At 41.0% G+C, this 18,580-nt stretch overlaps 1 protein-coding gene across 1 annotated transcript in view; it reads right to left on the bottom strand.

Moving 5' to 3' along the window:
- The window catches only part of NBAS (neuroblastoma amplified sequence), a 383,345-nt gene that overhangs the window by 333,751 nt on the left and 31,014 nt on the right, over window positions 1-18,580 (bottom strand). Inside the window, exons 8-9 of the mRNA XM_025198082.1 lie at window positions 16,562-16,695; window positions 16,342-16,440 (exon numbers count right to left, since the gene is read on the bottom strand). Coding sequence (XP_025053867.1) covers window positions 16,342-16,440; window positions 16,562-16,695 — 233 coding nt within the window. The remainder of the gene's footprint in view (window positions 1-16,341; window positions 16,441-16,561; window positions 16,696-18,580) is intronic.

Below are 18,580 nucleotides of genomic sequence, written 5' to 3' on the forward strand. Positions count from 1 at the left end.
GATCACAAGCTGGTTGTATTAATTGGCAATTTACTATCAAAAGAAGTTTAAGAACACAGTCCCTATGCTCAAACGTTTTGTGCATCTGACATTTAAATTTGAGTTTAAATTATTTATACATAACAATCTAAGAATCTGGGAAAAATCTGGGAGGCAGTTGTATATCCAGATTTGTGTTACTGTTGAAAGATTCTGCCATCTAGTGACTAAGTGTATTAAAAGCTTCTATATTTATCCATGCTTACATGAAAACATAAAATGCATTTTAACCATGTAAAGCAACCACACAGAAACAGCGACGTTTATATTTAATAGATGTAATAGTGAAGGACACCAACCATTTGAAAATCCTAAGCCTTTGTTAAATAATATTTTAATGATATTCTAATAATACTGTTCTAATGAAGAACCATAACATTTAATTTAAAATATGTGTTCAACACTCCTTAAATGCTCATTTAGTATAACACTTCAACCAAAAATATCTAACAGATATAAATAATAATAGATAAATAATTTAGTTGTAGTCTGACACAGCAGTGCTCAACTTCCAGCCTGCAGAGCCATGTCATCCAGCCCATGCGTCTCCCTGTGGGTACATTTATTTGGCAGTGGGGGAGTGGTTTAATTGCCACATCCCTACTCCCAAATTTCCAGAATCATGATGTGAGGCGGTCTGCAGGACAGGTGATGCAAGACTGTACCATACATAAGGCCAGCATGTGGATCAAGACTGATATGAAATTCAGTAACTAGAGAAAATATTTTATGCTTTGGCAATATGGTAGAAGATTTCACTGTAAATAATACCTTGCATTACACACTGAATTATACAAAGCAATTTTCACACAGAGCTGTCATATTCTTGATCAAACTCCTCAGTAAAGACTCCAGGCTGGACGTGGCACTGAAGTGTTAAAAAATAACTGAGAACTCTTGCTTTGCATTTCTGAATAACAGCTTAACAATGCACAAGAAACACGTTAAACAATTAGTCTGGTGGTTACCTATTTTGCATACCATATTTATTCAAATAAAAACAACCCTAAATATAAGACAACCCCCACACCCATTAATTAGACTGTATATGTGGAAAATGTATACACTTGTTATAATTTTCCAGGTATATAATTTAATTATTGGGGGTTTGCCTTGAATTTGTCACCCTTCCACTGCTACAAAAGGGAAAATAAATCTGGGGAATAGCTAGCCCCGTTACCCTCTGCCCCCAGCAACTTCTTTCCCCTGCAGTCCCTCCCCCACTCCTTCCCATTAGATCCGGCTCTCCCTGAGCACATGGAAGTGAGGTGCAAAGTTGAAAACACTGACCTGGAAATAAACATTTGCCTGACAGGTACCCATAGACTTAGTTCATCCAGAACTGATGCATTTTAGCATTTTGGAAACTACTGCAAGTTTTAGCACAGGTACTCCAGAAACACTTGTAACAGCACTTTTATACCTACTTAGAGGGACTACAAACTATGCATGTTATTAGTCCATACTCAAAGGACTCCTGATTTACCATATAGTTAAGGCGTAATTTAAATCACAAGCCCAGCTTGCTAGTATCCTGGCCTGATCATGGCAGGGGCCACCATTTTCATACTGAGATTGTGGCGCATGATACAAGCAATGACTCGGGGCGCATAGTACAAGCAATGCCTCGGGGGGGGGGGGGCACTCATCTGGCAACATGCCTGGAACCTAACAGACCCAAACCCACCCAGCCAACCCCGCCCAGTATCGTGGTGCCCACAGCCAGCAAAGCACTGCGAGGCAGGCAGGGTGGCTGGAGCATAGGGGGCATCACTCACACCCAAGGGGGCCCAGCCTGGCTGAACCTGCCTGGCATCACAGGAGCAGTGGCTCAGCAACACCTGCAGCCAAAGAAGGTTTGCAAGGTGAGTAAGAGGGCTGGAGCACAGGCAGCATTACTTGCATGCAGGGGGCCACTGCCCCTCAGCCTTGCCTACTGCTGGCTCTGTACACAAGAGCCTTGCTTGAGCAGTGCAAACACTTGCTGGTGCCCCTATCTTTTTGGAAGGAAATGCCACATGATATGGCTGCTTGGAACTTCCCAGCAAGCAGCTATGTCATGGCATTTCCTTGCAAAATGCATTTTTTCATGAAAATCGCTTAATTTTGTGATTCTGAAAAATGCAAAATCACAATTTAAACCAAGCCCTACATACAGTTCATTGGGCTGGGCCCCACCAGAGTCAACAGCATTTCAAGCCATGGTAACCCCACACCTCAGCACTGCTCAATATGTGTGCATGCTCCAGAAACGCCCCCACAAAGGATCCATGTGCTGATTAGAACCCCCATAATTGGAACCAGGTATTCTTGGCATGAGACCTGGTATCCTCCAAAAAGTTCATATGCAGATGAGGCACAAGGCTACATGGTCTGGTTACACCTCTTGAAGGAATCCTGGCTCTCTCCAATTTAAAATAATCCCCAATTTTCAGTTTTAAAGAAGTAACCCCAAATTCACATTTTTCCTTGATTCAAATAAAACACCAATAATAGGTATAGATATAGTAGTGTTTCATTTGAATCATGGAAAAATGTGGAGGAAAGAAGTATATGGCATCTGGTCTCATATGCTCAATATCTTGTTTACTTAAGTAAACCTATTTTGACACGCACACAGACACAAAGTTAATTCAGGTGCACCAAGTTAAGCACTCAAAAGGTGGGAAAAAACATTCTAGCTCTCCTTTGGTAAAATTTGTCTGTATGTCTGAGAAATACAAGAACAGAAGAAGGGAAAAAGATGATTTTCAAAGTTTATAGTCCAGAAAAACCTGAACAGAATATCATTGGATAACTCAGCACTGAGTGCAAGACACAGGAGGTGACAGTGCCTCTCTACTCGGTACTGGTTAGACTTCATCTAGAGTACGGTGTGCTGTTTTGGGCTCCACACTTCAAAAAAAAGACACGGAGAAGTTAGAGAGGATCCACATGCAGGCGACAAGAATAGCAAAAGCCTTGGAAGCCAAATTATACAGACAGAAGTTGTGGAAAAGTTCCTTAAAAGGGGACATAATCACAGTCTTCAGATACCTAAGGTGCTGCCATACAGAAGAGGGAAAACACTTTTTTCTTTCTCATTGCAGAAAGTAGGACAGGGACCAATGGCTGGAAGCTGCAGCAAAGTAGGTTTAGCTTGGATATGAAAAAAACGTTACTGTTTGAACAGTAAGGCAGTGGAATAGACTGCCTGGGGAAGTTGTGGGCTATCAATCACTGAAGGTACTCAAGAAGAGGTTGGCCAGGCATTGGGCAGGGATGATCTAGGAAAAGCTATACCCACATTCTACCACAGCATTTAGACTGGGGTACGCCAATGATCCTGCTGGGACTTAACCCTGAAAGTTCCTGGATAGAGGATCTTAACCCTCTGCTCAGGGTCAGACCAATCGCCATATCTGGGGTTGAGAAAAAAATTTTACCCCGTAGTCAGACTAGTACAAATTGAGGAGAGGTTTTGCCTTCCTCTGTAACCAGAGTTGGGGGGGAGGGGGAAGCAGGGGGGAGGCTCTGGAAGAGAGGATTCGGGGGGCCTATGGCAAATTTTGGGGTGGCTGCAGCCCCCCCTGTAGCCCGCCTCCCAGCTCCACTGCCACCCACCCTGCATACAGCCCAGCTGAGCTCCCCCTCTGGGAAGAGCTTAGCACTGCCCCCTGCCCTCAATGGCAGCCCGCCCTGCACAAAGATCCAGGGGGCACACAGCCCCCTCCCCCTCCATGTCCTTCTGGGTTGCGTGCAGTGCCAGAAGCTGCACCCCCCACACACCTCCCATATGAGCCACTCACGGCTCTATCCCATGCCCCACCCTGCCCCAGCTCTGCAGTGCCTTTCCCTGCCCTTATCCCAGTTCCAGCCCCACCCCTTCCCTCACTGCAGGGGCCTCAGTCTGCGCCCCCTGCCACGCCCCTTCCTTCCCCCATAACAGACTTACCAGCAGGATGCTGCTCTCCACACTGCTGGGCTGCACTCCTGGCCACCTCTGCACTGAGCTGTGGCTGCACACATGCACACACCATTTATCGGCGATATTAATCGGCCACATCAGCCAAAAAAACCCGACTGCTAATAATGTCAATTTTCCTTTTATCGGTAGCAATACGATATGGAACCGATGTATCGGTGCACCTCTACTTAGAATAACAGCCTATTATTGTGGGTTTGTTTGTAGTGACCAGTCCGCAATATTTAGGCTGCCTGGCAATTTCTCTTATAAAAGTCTGTTTGAGGAGCTCCATCTCCTGAATGAGTAAAAAGTCAGAAACGAGCACGACAAAAGTCACATCCCACAGTAATTTCAATATGCTAATTTCCAATCGATTTACAATACCGCTCTAGTCTGGACAAATGAAGACAGGCCTAGGAAACAAAAGGTGTGCAGCCCTAATCTCAGTTTTGACTAACTGTGCCATTTGCACAACTTCTTTACCATTATGTTTTAAGCTTCCCATGAGTACTACCATGGCAATGTGGACAAGATTGGTATGCATCTGTATTTCGCATATGCATGATACTATTAAGATACTAGGTACTATTAAAGGGTTCAATATGCATAAAGATTGAATAATCTTGCTTGATACCATGCAGCTAATAATTTGTTGAAAAGTGTTTGCAAGATCGATGTTATGCATTTTACTTCTCTCAAGTAATTTATTTCTTCCATATCATCCAAATCTCTGAAAAGCTAGTTCCACACGCATACAATAGATAGCTCATCTTGCTGCCTAATAAAAAGTAGTGCTGACTGTAAATTTAAACAGTGCCACAATGAAACATGCAACTCAGGCTCCAAAAACAGTGCAGTGACTGGGGCCCGTAAGTCACAAGAGATCTACTGTACAGCCGTCACTCACTAATAATCACAAGGCAGATGTCACAAGCCAACAAAAGACTAATCTATTTACAACCATTTATAACTTAGTCAGTCCACTGGCATTTCACAAGTTTTCCATTAGCTTAGCCTCACCATGCAAAAAGTCACTAAATTAAACATCTCAATGGTAGCAGAGGCCTGAAATTCGATTACAATTGACTGCCTTCTGTTGCCAGAGGTGAGTAATAGCTAAACAGTCGCATGAAAACCAAAGGGAAGAGTTGCCAATAACAGAAACAGCAGCAGAAGCTCTAACCCTTCCCAAATTAGCTTTTAAAACCTCCATCCAAATAAATCTTTTCCCAGACACTTTGGAAAAATGTCACACACAGTGCAACATGTTTATAATTTAAAAGTTTCTTCTCAGGATAGATGAAATTCAGTGACAGCTGGAATGAAGCTGCCACATCAAGTTAGACAAAAAAAAACCTTCTCCCAAGACAAAAAAGCCTTCTCTTAGGATTAAAGAAAAATATTCATCATGGCAGCACATACTTAAAATTTTAAAAAGCTCTTTACAAAGCCAGCAAAATGCAACAGCAGGGGAAGAAGCTATTAAGATGAACAGAAATACTACTATCAAAAGAACCTCAAAACTCTTTTGAAAGCCACAGAGGCAGCTTGGGCCTGTTTATATCTTTTCTTTTCCCCCCTTGGACTGGACAAGACACTTAAAATACTCGATAGGTAGCCTAAGGCTGCCAGTAATCAGGAGTCCTTGAGTCAAATACACTTAAAAGTTTTGCTTCATTTTTATAGTCTACCTAAGCCAAGACTATGTCAATAGAAACACAAGATTAAATGCACTTTTCCCTACTCCCCACCAAAAAAATATATCAAGAACTTTCTGTAAGAAAAAACGATTATGCAATCTCACTACTCATCCAATACTGAAGATATATACAAAATTTTACAGCAAATAAAAGCAATGTTTTCTCATGATCCAACCAAAAAAATACTGGACATTGTAAATTAACGATGCTTTCAAATCTAAAGGCTATTAAAAGAGCTGCCAGAATAAAACTCCCTATATAGACTCAACTGCTACTGCTAGACAAAAAGGACTATAATCAGCAAAAGAACTTGCATAGCTAAGATGCATTTAACTTCCACTTTACTCAACCAAGTCTCAAAACCCCACCTGACTAACCCTAAAGTACACCTACATCTCAGCTTTTAACAATATGGTACCCCAAGGCAGTATTCCCCACAGACCCAGAGGTAAGTGCCGAGTCTCCTGAAGGAACAAGATTTAAGAGAGACCCAGTCTTCAGCATTTCTTATACGCTAGCTTACACAGCTCCTACTAGGTGTGCTGACTTTCACGGATCCAATTTTGTAAGATCTGTATCAGGGCTGTAGATTCTGTTACTGAGTCAGGGATATCCGCTGTAGTTGTGTTGGTCTAAGAAGGCCATAGGCAGAAAAGGTTCTTTGGGCAAATCGAATATCTTTTATTAGACCAACTCAATTAGTTGGAAAAATTCTTCTTTGCATGCTTTCAGGTACAAATACCCTTCATCAGGCTAAGGAAGTGTCTGCAGTTGGTCTGTGTTCTTCCTGGATGAAACAGTAAAGAAGCCCGAAGCCAGTACGCATGTGAGAAAGAGAGTCAGTGAAAATGTAAATTGAGGTAGACAATGGGTGGGAGACAGGTGTGGGGGAAAAGGGAAATGAATATGGCTGGTAAACAGGGAAGTGACCTGGGGAGTCAGAAGCTAGGCAGGTCATAATGTGTCATAAATCCAATGTCTATATTTAGTCCATGATTTTTTGCATCAAGTAGGTTGATAAAGTTTGTAGGCTTGTCTGTGAAAGGTGTTTTGTAAATTCCTTTTGAGAGATTGGAGAGAGAGTGGTTTTCTTGTGAGAAATGTGCCCCAACAAGTAATTGGGTATTTCTGTCTTTGATGGATTTTTGGTGTGTGTTCATTCTGTTACACAGTTGTTGTTTCGTTTCTCCTACATATTTTCCATCAGGACACTTAGTGCACTGGATGAGATATATAACATTTCTGGAGGTACAGCTGTAAGATCCAGGAATGTCCATGGTTCTGTTGTGGGGTATAGTTATTGTGGGGGTGGTGGAGATGTGTTGGGAGGTTTTATATTTCTTGTCATGGCATCTTCTGGATCCATTGTGTGTGTTCTGGGCCATAGGAAATTTGCTTCTGGTGATAGATTGGCAAGGTTTGGTGCTTGTTTAAAGGATAGGCTGGGTGATTCTGGAAAGATCTCTTTAGGAAGTGGGTCGTCTTCTAATATGGGTTGCAATTGTTTAAGGATTTTCCATATAGGTTCCAGGAAAGGATGATACATAACCAGTGGTGTGAGATTCATGGGGGTTTTCCTTCTATATTGCAGCAATTCTTTGCATGGTATCCAGGTGGCTGTTTAGAAAGAGCAATCTCTCTCTCTGGAGGAGTGTCCTTGTTAAGTGAAAGCCTTTTTAAGATTTGTAAGGTGACAGTCACGGGTTACAAAGTCAAGCATTTGTCTAAACACTTTCACTCATTCTCCCTTACTTCCCAAACCAAATACTATTTATAATATATGCATAACCCTAGCATCTATGAATAACATAGCTACATAAAAGCTATCATCTTATCTACCTGTTATGGGTCATATCCAGTCTCATACACTGCACTAAATGCATGAGGGTTGGCTCAAGCCCATTGCAACTTTCAATCTCACTCTATGAACAGCTCCTATCCCAACCAACCAGCATTCCATTATGAATCTGACTTCCCTAATCCAACCCCTCCATCTTCCTTTGCAAACTACAGACTCCACCATTCCTTCCATATTTATTATATCAAAGTAAACTGGAGATTCCTTCCACCAAAACAGAACCACAAAAATACATACTCCTCAAAAACTATAAAGCTTAGAAGGAACCAGAGTTCTAACCTTAGGAGAAAATATAGGCCACATAGTCTTACATGACGATCCCTGCTTCTAACCCAAAAAATTGTGATAAAAGAAGTTTATATCTTGATTCAAGAATAGGTGTCTTTCATCCTAGTATAAAGCACTGACAATTATAGGTGTTTCAATAGTTAATTACTATCACTGTTAAAAAGTTTTCTGACTTCTAAGCCACAGTCCTTGGATAATAAAAGGGACAAGAATGCACTGTTTGCAGGTGTAGTCACTGCTTTTTAAAAAGTAGAGTGCGTAAGTTCTTCCACATTAGATCATAACAGTGACTGCCACAGATTGCAGACACACGCATTATTATTTTAAATATTTTTTTCTATCAGACTCGCAGATCAAAGAGTATAGATCGTGTCAGTGCACAAGAACTAGAAACCTTAACCAAGCTCCAATGTTCTAAGTAGCATGTGAGAAAGGATAAGTAACATTTCTTCAAACTTTCTCCACATTGGGTGCATCTACACGTGCCATTAAGGCAGCATGATAAACTCTAGGGCAGTTCATGCTACCTCTGGGTGCAGCGTCTTTACGTGCGCTGGAGACTGCAGCAGTTTGCGCTGTGGTGGAGCAGTCCCAGGCTGGCAGGAGGCCTTGAAGGTCAGCTCCAGGCTCCAGGTGGTGGCATCAAGCAGCAGAGGGGCTGGCAGGAGCCAGAGATCTAGCCCCCAGCTGGCTAGGCTGACTGGGCAAATTAACATGCTCAGTCAGCATCTACACTTGTTTCAGCACAATAAAGTACTCCACCTTGACAGTACTATCTTACAGCAGAGTTAATTAGTTTACTGCATCCTAATACCAGCGCATGTGTAGGCTGTGAAGCTTTACTGCAGAGCTAATTAGTCAACTCTGCAGTAAAGTATGTGTGTAGATGGACTCACAAAGTAACAAGACTAGTATTTGTGATGCATGGTTCTATTTCTCCCATTTTCTACCCAAGATAACAATTATGCTTAGGTATCATTTATTAGCTCTGCTGTGTGCTTTTGTTACTGACAGAAAGATCAGAGTGTCTTGTAGTTGGAATAGAAAGTGGTGAGGTTCGAGTTGGTTTGTGGTGCCTGTGGAAGTGTCCTTCATTGCCCAGCACTGACCCCCTACGAAAAAATTCAACTCCTTTATAAAAGCTACTTTTAATCTTACATCATATTGCTCCACTGTGACTGAGGAACTCCTGACCACAGTCCCTATTCTAAAGATGGAGATGATCTCTGAAGACAGAACACTTAGTTATATCAACAGTCCAGAAAAGAAAAGCAGAGATTTTGTTTGTGGTATCCAGAAAGATCTTGAGGCATTCATGCATTTCATTTATTCCTTTTCAATTTTGGAAGATAAGTTAAATTTAAAATTTGGAGGAGGAGGACAACAACGAATTACTCCTCTCTCACACATCAGCAACCCATTTTAACAACTAGATGCATCACTGCTCTCAGCTGCAATATTTCATATTATATCCAAAAGTACCAGATAAGCTTGGTGCATCTATTGACACTATTATCTATGAAACTCTTAAGTTCCCACATTTCACAGCCATCTTTTGATATTCTAAAAATCAAAGGACTGACTCTTAAAGAAAAATTCTTGTGTTCTTAAAAATAGCCTGCAATTACACAGGAATATTGACATGCGATTGCATGAAAGAGGTAAGAAATAAGTCAGTAAGTTATCAACAGCTTAACAAAATAAAATGTAAACATGAAACAAACAGCAGACCAGAAGATAGATGTTGGTAGTTATTTCATTTTCTGTAAGCTGAAAGTAGCCATACAGAACCCTAAGAATTTTATTTACTAGGCAATTTTTAACTCAATAGGTTCCTTTTAAATCTTCTCATTTTATTGGATTAAAAAAACAGTGCAACTCCAATAATTGGTTCTGTTCATGCATTTTGAACTCTGTGTGGTCTAAGGAGTCAGAAACCTTCTGATACTAATAATGAATACAAAAAAAATCAAGAGGATAAGCCCGAACACCAGGTCAAAGTATCAACTTCTTCATGCTTTTCAAACCCAAAGTTATACAACCTTTAAAATGTCTATTTGTTGTTATGACTGAACATAACATTCTTTTTACTCTTCCAGATAAGGTGATTTTGTTATTATGATCATCTCTAAATGCTAACAGTACAAGTCGTCTGAACTATCCCTTTGGCAAGGGATATAGCACGCTTTCACCCAAGGGCACTCACATCCCCTACAGAATATGAAGTGGGGTTTTTTTGTGAAACAGGGGGAAGCAACTGCTGTAAAAACTGTAAGCTTTCCATAAAACAACCACAATTACCAATATTCTAGTTAGAAGATACTCCAAAACACAAAAAACAACAGACAACAGTCTTCTTCCTTTTTCTTTACATTAATATCCATCAAATTAAACGACTTAGACCAACTCGCTAAGGTATCATGAGGGCAGAAGATGAATAATTTTACAACAGAAATGGTTTTATCTGTGAGGTGCTCTTCTATGCCTAAATGTTCTGACGAAATTGTTTTTGTGCAGGTAACTGCAAAATATCCATAGCTTCTATTAAACAACTGTCAAGTCGATTTCCCATTTTTATAGATTCTATAAAAACTAACCCATTCCTGTAGCAAGAAAAAAAAAATATACTCATGATGTAATTTTTCCAGAATTGGCCAGAAAATGAAACAGCCACAAATACCCATGTAAGAATGGGATATGTCAAACACGCTCTTAAGTTACTGTATTAACCAATACTCTTCTCATAATACAGTAAAATTCTGAAGTTTTAATTAAATCTCAGTAATGAAGGCTGGCAGTAAGAAAGATGGCTTTTGTAAAATTTGGAAGCCAATATAAATGTCAAGAGCAAAGTAGCCCTGAATAAGGCACAGAGAGAGCAGGTACCATAAGCCCCTTCACACAGCAAGGTTTTATAGCCCTGACTTAATGTCACCCTGGAGTTTTGGAGGAGGGTGTCAATTGTACTGAATGTGAATTGCATCAAGTTACGTGATGTCAATAGATTAGGCAGGAGAAGTAGAGCAAACCTCTTTCTAACTAGGGGGAGGATTAACACCAGTATTCCCTCCCCTCCCTATCCCCTGTCAGTTGTACAGGGCAGGGGTGCTCAACCTCCAGCCCATGAGACAGATCCAGCTCCCAGCCCCAATCAGGTCCACACCAATCCACAGAGCCCCAGACCCTGATCCCTGCATGTGAGGCCAGGCGTAGACAGCATGGAACCCAGTGGAGGTGCCGCAGGGTCCCAGGGCTCCAATCCTGGCAAATGGGGTCAACCGCAGGAGACACAGTATAGAGTCAGACATGCACATGGGGTATAGTGTCTGATCCAGCCAAGGATGGGTCCCACACTGCTCGTTTGGTTCACTGGGCCAAGAGGCTGAACACCATTTGCATCTAAAAGTTAAAACACCAGTAAGGAAAGACCAACTCTCCTTTACTAAGGAAACAGTTTAGAACATCTCACTGGACACACATAATCAGAAAATAAGTTCCCATCACCATGACACACTGATCAACCCTTTACTTTACTCCAATATGATTGAACAGGGAAGGCAAATCCTAGTTTCCATTCTGCAGAACATAAAAATCAAAGCATTACATTTTCTGACAGATTAAAAAAGGAAATAATATCAGCCCTCATCTTTCTAGGAAAAGAAAATTGTGGACTCTTGATTTTAGCTACAGTCACTAAGGAGACAATGAAAGGAAAATGAGCTTTTTAAAGGCAAGGATTAAAACATAAAAGACAATATATCAGAGCAAATGTACTAAATATATTTAAAAATAGGAAAACAAAATTGGGAATCTGCCTCCTACCTTGGTTAAATCCAGTACAAGAGAAGCTGATTAGCCTGTCTTTCAAGGCCAGTATCTGCGCCTGACATTATAAAAAAGCAGCATCGAACTTACACTATCAAAGCCTGACAGTTCCTGTGCATAGCTGTCAAAATTCAGATCAACAAAAAAGGTATGCATGAAAAAGTATGTTCCAAAACTGACGCACTACAACCTGTACTTTTGGCAAGAATTTGATGTTACTCAAACAATAAAGGACACAGGGTTGTTGTGTGCTATATTTGATCATTTAGAGCAACAGTTTTGACTTAAGAGAAATCTTGTCAGCAATATTTGTGGTAGTTGAGATAATATTGTTCCATTTGGTAGAAAAGTAGGTTGGTCTTTATGACCTGTCCCATAGCAAAGAAAGAAAAAAAAGCCTCTCCCAAAGAAGTATACAGGTTGACATCCTAAATTAGCCCAAGGAAACATTATGGTGAAAGTTTTGGAATTTCACTACCACTAAATTTCAGCTTCACTGGCCATGCATATGGCGAGTTCTTTTGAAATGCAAAGGAATATATCACTGCATAATACCAAGCATGTTGATGTACTAAGGTGCCACCAGATTACTAGGTTCAATTCTGATCACAGACAGATGTTTTATGCTCAAGTGAGCTTTTTGACATCAACAGAATATTCCTAGCTTACATCAAGATGAGCAAAAGGAAAGTCAGACACATTATTGCTCAAAAGTGTAATGGGAATTTTGCCTGAGTATATTTTCTAAAACACAGCGGTATCTGTTCCCCCGCTAAGGATTAAAAGAATAATTTATAATATTGTATGGTACTATAAAGTATGTATTTATGACTTCCCTCTCCCATTACGATCATATTAACTAGGGCTAGGGCAGGGGGAAACACACAGACACACAGGGAAGAGACAGCAACTAGTGCAATCCCACTGAGGTGTGAGAAATATAGGTTCAAGTTCCTTCTCAGGTAAATTCAGAGTAGTTTTTTCACATAAGGACGTGTTTCCTAAACTTTTAATACCTAGGGTACACTTTTTTCTGAATTAAAATTGCACACTAGACACACCAGTCCACAGGCCAGATCCAGCTGTGTGCAGCTGGCTTGGCCAGAGGCTCAATGCAGCCCATTTTTCATGGCACATTTCTTCTGCTCATCACAGCACACCCTTTGGGAATCACTGACAAAGTCTCTCTAAATCACAAACTTGAAACAAGGTTTCCCACATTCCGGAGACTGGGTAATAACTCGCCAGGTGCAAATTGGGAAGTAGAATTCTCTCTCTCATTTCAAATTTTTCTTTAAAAACTTGTTTCATTCTTCAATGTAACAAAAACAGATTTCAAAGGCTCTCATTTTAGTTTCACAAAATGAAAATATTTTCCAATTCGGAGTCTCAGTTCCATCCTGGATCTGAGAAAGATCTCTATTGCAAAGAAACCATCCACAAAGAAGTTTGGGCTTTTAAAAGGAGTCATTTGCCAACACAAAAAATACATTGAAAATATTCCCTAAGCAGCTCTTGCAGTTACACAATCTGAACACTGGTTATACAAGTAGGGATCACAAGCTCCACAAAGTGCCTCATTCTCCTAAGCCTGCAATCGCTCCCTGTTTCTGAAATTACTGTATTATACCCACATCAGATGTCATTTGGAAGGCTAATTTTTCCCCAAAATTACCCTTCCAAAATTGGGATGCATATCTTAACCTGATTTTCTGTCCAGAATAGCAAGTGACATTTCTATTCAGGGAGCACTGATGGAGTCAACTGACTTCATGGCTCATTAGAATGTTTGATTCCTCCTAAATGCTCTTCACTCAACAAGTGTTAATGACCCACTCGCCTTTTTAGTGATCTTGATGTTCCACTAATCAATTTAACCTTTCTTTGGCCATTTTGCTGAAGAATCTGTAATTTAGCAACTCCTGCTCTCTTTTCCATTTCACAGCCCTGCAGACTGTTTTTAGCTCTGCCCAGATATGCCTAGTTAGAGAGGGGATTTGATAAGTCTTCATATACCTGAAGGGTGATTACAGGGAAAACACAGATGGGCATTTTTCTCTGCAGGGGACACAAGTAGGAGCAATGACCTCAAGCTTCAGCAGGGAAAATTTAGGTCAGAGGAGGATCTTTCTGACAATGCTGATGGTCAAGCATTGAAACAGGCTACCTAGAGAAATTGTGGAATCTCCACCCTTGCAAGTTTTCAAGAGAAGGTGAGACAGACACTTGCCTGGAACAGTTTAGTCCGGGATTCTCCTGTTTTGAGCAGGGGGCTGGACTAGTTGACCTTGTGAGGTCCATTCCAGCTCTGCTATGGAGTCCAGTCCTCAGCAGCAGCTACAGTTCCAGCTTTTGGCAGAGCAAGCAAGAGCAGCTAACAATTCAGCTGTGCAGGGGTTAAAACTGTAGATTTTGCCTCAGCATGAAAGGAAAGGTGAGAGCCCTGGTGATAAGGCTCTGTTCCTGCAGTATGTGCCCATAACTCTGGGGGGAAATAATTCTTTGTTGTGCCTTGCCAAAAAACCCCAAGATTTATGCCTTGTTTGAGGGGATAGGGTATGTGAGAAAATACAGTAAGAGGGTGGAACTTTAACACACCTCCATTATTCTGTGGTAACTGTCTTCATACTCCAGTTGCCAGTAGTGAGTCAAAATTAAAGTGGGGCTACTCCGTCCTATTTCATTCAGGGGTTATCGGTCTTAGTTTGTCACAGAGTAAGAACAGGAATGGGTACAGTCACTACAGAGCAGCTGAATCACAGTAAGTCACTGCCTTGTCTATTGTGGGCACAGGTTTTACTATGGCTCAGCTTCAGGAACTTACCAGGCTTCAGACTCCTTTGTAATTGCTATCTCTAGGTCTGCTCCTAGCCCACAGTGAAATCAAACCAGGGAGGCTTACCCCAAATGAAACAGGGCTTAATTTCCCCAGTTTTCCTTACTGCAAGGTAACTGCACATACAAGAACAGTTTCTGAGCCGACAATTAATAAAGAGTGGGGACTTGCTATACTTCAATTGCCTTGGAAACTGTTCATCTCTCTGCTCCTTCCCTGCAGGGAATGAAAGGTACAGGGGTAACCTATCCTCTGGGCTAAATTGGAGGCACAAGTACAATTACCACAGTGCAGCTGAGGTGAGCTACATTCCCACTCCTGTTAACTACAGGCATGCAAACAGCAATAAACTGCGTTTACAAACTTAAAATTAACCCAACTGTAACCAGAAAAAAGTCCAAGAACCACCGATTTATAACCCTTCTCTTCTAAGGGACCCTTGATGCCTTTGTTATTAAATAAGTTACAGTAATTTATACTCCCACTTTATACAGAAATATATCTAGGAAAAAAAAATAATGGTTCATGTTTTTTTCTAAATTTTTGCTTGGACATGGGAAAATATATTCCTTGGAAAACTCACTTACCAATGTTCTGTACCCAAATTAGATTATATATTACTTCTGAAATGTATTTTATTTCGAAGTGTTCAACTAAATAACATTATTTAACGAGTTTTGTAAACAGTTCAAAGTTACATATGTTGGTAAAAACGCCTAATTTGCAAAAAAAGCTACAATGGAGGTTTTCATTAGAACAAGTTACATATCCTGCACATACTACTACTACCATCATTTCACATGCAAGTTAGTAGGAGCTTGGCCTGTAATTATTCTATATTGTCTGACACTTTTTTAACCAATATGGATTTATAAGCAGCACTAACTTTCTCAAAACGTTCAAGTGAAGAAAGCGAGAGATTGGGTGAGCACAAAGGCGAACACAAGAGAGCGTGAGAGTATGTGAGAGCAAGAAAGTGCATGAGAGCGAGTGCATGCACAAGTGCGAGCAAGCTAGCAGCACAATCCATACATGCAGATTTTGATCAGCAGTCAACTTTCTAGGCTGCAGGCCAGAATGACCCTAGCGCCCATCCCAGTCGGAGGTAAGTGGGCACTAGGTAGGACATGGCTACCAACACTTCTCCCTGCCTCAGCACAGGGAAAGCCCCTGCCCACCAAACCCCCCATCTGTGTGCCTAATCCACTGTGTTGCCAAGCCTAGCTCTGGATTTTATTAATTTGTTAGATGTGTACACACACACATACCATTAAATCACAACACATAACATAAACAAGGTATTAACTACTCTGGGTCTGAAGGAAAAACTAACTATTGAATAGGATCATAATAGGTTGTTGTAAAGAAAAACTAAGAGTAGTAAATTTGAATCAAGTATATTGAATGGCAAATTTCCTATTTATAAATGAGAGCTAAACTTCTAGAATCGGATCCTAATGGAAAGGCTCTTCTTGGTTTCTATTTTAATACCAGTTTAATAACAATGTATAATACAAAACCTGCAAACATTCACACATCTAAGCAGCTGATATGAGTTCAGAAGTCTGCAGGTTGAGGCCATAATGAACACCGGGAACAGCATTCTCTTAGTTCCACTCTGTATCATGAGCTTGGATGACCTGCTAGCAACTTTCAGAAAAAACAAAAAAAAATACCACCACCCCATGGGAAGCCACTCCCAGTTAGTAACACAGCAATTAGCAACAGTAAATCAAGTATTTCTTAGATTGATTTGGAAAAATCTTGTATAAATACATTCAGTGTACACAAGTTATTCCTACAGTATTCTGTCATTCTAATAGTACTCACAGTTAGCTAAAAAGCTTACCTGTGCCCAGGATGATAAACCACTGTTGTTATTCTATGGGCATAGTGGTTGCTAAAGCGGAAATTATGGCTCTCTTGGTAACATTGGTTTGTCCCAACACTAGAGAAGAAAAGAAAAAAAATAAATAGGACAATGTGTTTGATATGGGGTGAGGAGGAAGGGGCAGTACTTAAAAAGTTTGTTCTGAAAAAATACCGCTATCATCCAGGTTTAATTTTACCTTACAAGATAACTTTTCAGTTCACCACGATAGTCGACAACAAGCAATTCAGCTGACCACTGTGCACTAGTTTTGTATTCTAGAAAGATCAATCCAGCAATAGCATAGCTCAGATCTCCAGGAAAACTGGTTGCCTTTTACCCAGGAGAGAGAGAAAGTTTCAGTTATTAAAAGCAGCTGAAAGTCATCTTTACTATAATCCGCATCAAGCATAAAAAGGCACTGAAGCTGAACAAACAGAACCCTGTCTTATATCGGGGTTATCAAACAGAGGCATGCATACCCCCAGGGGTACTTGGGAAGGCCCTAAGGGGTACACATGGTGGGGCCAGGGATAGAGCACCACCACCCACCACCCCGTGCCGCTGCCTCCCAGGAGGAGGGCTGGGAGGGTCAAGGGCAGCGGCACCCCTTTGCGAGCCAAACAGGCACTGCCAGGCTGGCTGGACGCGGGGGGTCAATCCATCATTTTTTTTGTCATGAAAACAATGATGTAAGTTTACTCATTTTAAGTTCTAAAACAATGTTATACAGGAAACCCTCATCAGTTCAATATCACATAGTTCAAAGTATCAGATACTTTGAAGCTATTGACACACCCCAGCCAAAGTTTTTTCATATGGGTTACAATACAGATCATTCAATATACAGCTACTTTGAAGTCTGAAGCTGTCTTCCAGTCCTCTGGATGGGAAAAGCCTTATTAGATACTTTATCTATAATTAAACCGTTGCCAGAATTAACACGTGCTCAGTTTTGAGAATCAACTACAAAGTTGACTGAATGCAGCCTACACTGTGCGCCCATAGGGTACCTGGCACAAGGACGAGGCCCATATTGGCAAATACACCAGTGGGAACCCACCACAGGGCTAGCTTAGTGCAGTCCATGCAAATAATCCATATTACCCATTGTACTTGGTCCCCCAGTACCAATACTTTTTTAACTTATAATGAACTACTATGTCAAATACATTTCAACTTCCTCTATACTACCACAGGTGAGCCACACCTTTGTTTCCCATCTCCAATTATTTTTGTTTCTTCACTAGCTTTAAATGTCTGAACATCAACAAATGTCTATGTAGATGAGAGGCTCTGTCGCCTCCTCTCTCAGGTTGTCACATGTGACTGGTGTGGCCAGGCGGTCCCATGCTTCATCTGCAAGAGCACCCACTTACAGTTGCAAGTAGAGTGCTAAATAGCACACAAGTCCTTTTTTTGAGAGGGGGAGGAGGGGATATCTGGAGTACAGACACATACTGAGTAGTACTAGGTTGTGGGGTCACCATGTTTTGAAACACTGTTGACTCTACTGGATCTCAGACCTATGAACCATATTGGAAATCAGGAGCCTTTTAGCTTTGAACTAATCTCACATATAGCTTGCACTCCTCACTTTGTTCTCATCAGTTAGTAAGGTCTGTACATGGGTAAACTAAATCTGTATGTACCCACAGGAATTTGCATATGTTTATTTCAATCCAGTTTATTTCAAAGTTGGTATTTTTTGGTCCCTCCCCTGCATTTTGAATTAACAAGGTTTTCCTGTATGTGGCAAGCTAATAGTGTTAATTTTCTTCAAGTAAGAAGGTTTTTGTTATAACTCCTGTTGTAGCAATATCACCACGGTGTGTGTCTGAGTATAAATACGAACAGCACAATGATAGGTCTGTTTATGAGAAAACAACAAGGAAAGTTTAGATGCCTCTGCAGGAAGTGACACTTGTGTTTTATTAAAAGAGAATATTATCTCAATGTGGTGTCACACATTCAACTTAACATTTATAAAGTGAAGCTAAAAAGCAAGCTGACCCACATTCAAGCAGTTTAGCAGTTTAGTGTTAAGTACCCTCTCCTGGTTTTGCAAAGGCACCAGAAGTTGGGCCCTTTGACCCTGTTGGGCACGGCCATCGGCAGCAATCTTGGCTTGTCACCACCAGACCCTGAGCTGCGCCCCCCCGACCCTATGAAGTCCCCTGCCCCCTGCGTAGCCACCACAGGACCCCAAACCACCGCT

The sequence above is a fragment of the Alligator sinensis genome, unplaced genomic scaffold (assembly GCF_000455745.1).
Source record: "Alligator sinensis unplaced genomic scaffold, ASM45574v1 scaffold130_2, whole genome shotgun sequence".
In the NCBI taxonomy this organism is placed as follows: Eukaryota; Metazoa; Chordata; order Crocodylia; family Alligatoridae; genus Alligator; species Alligator sinensis.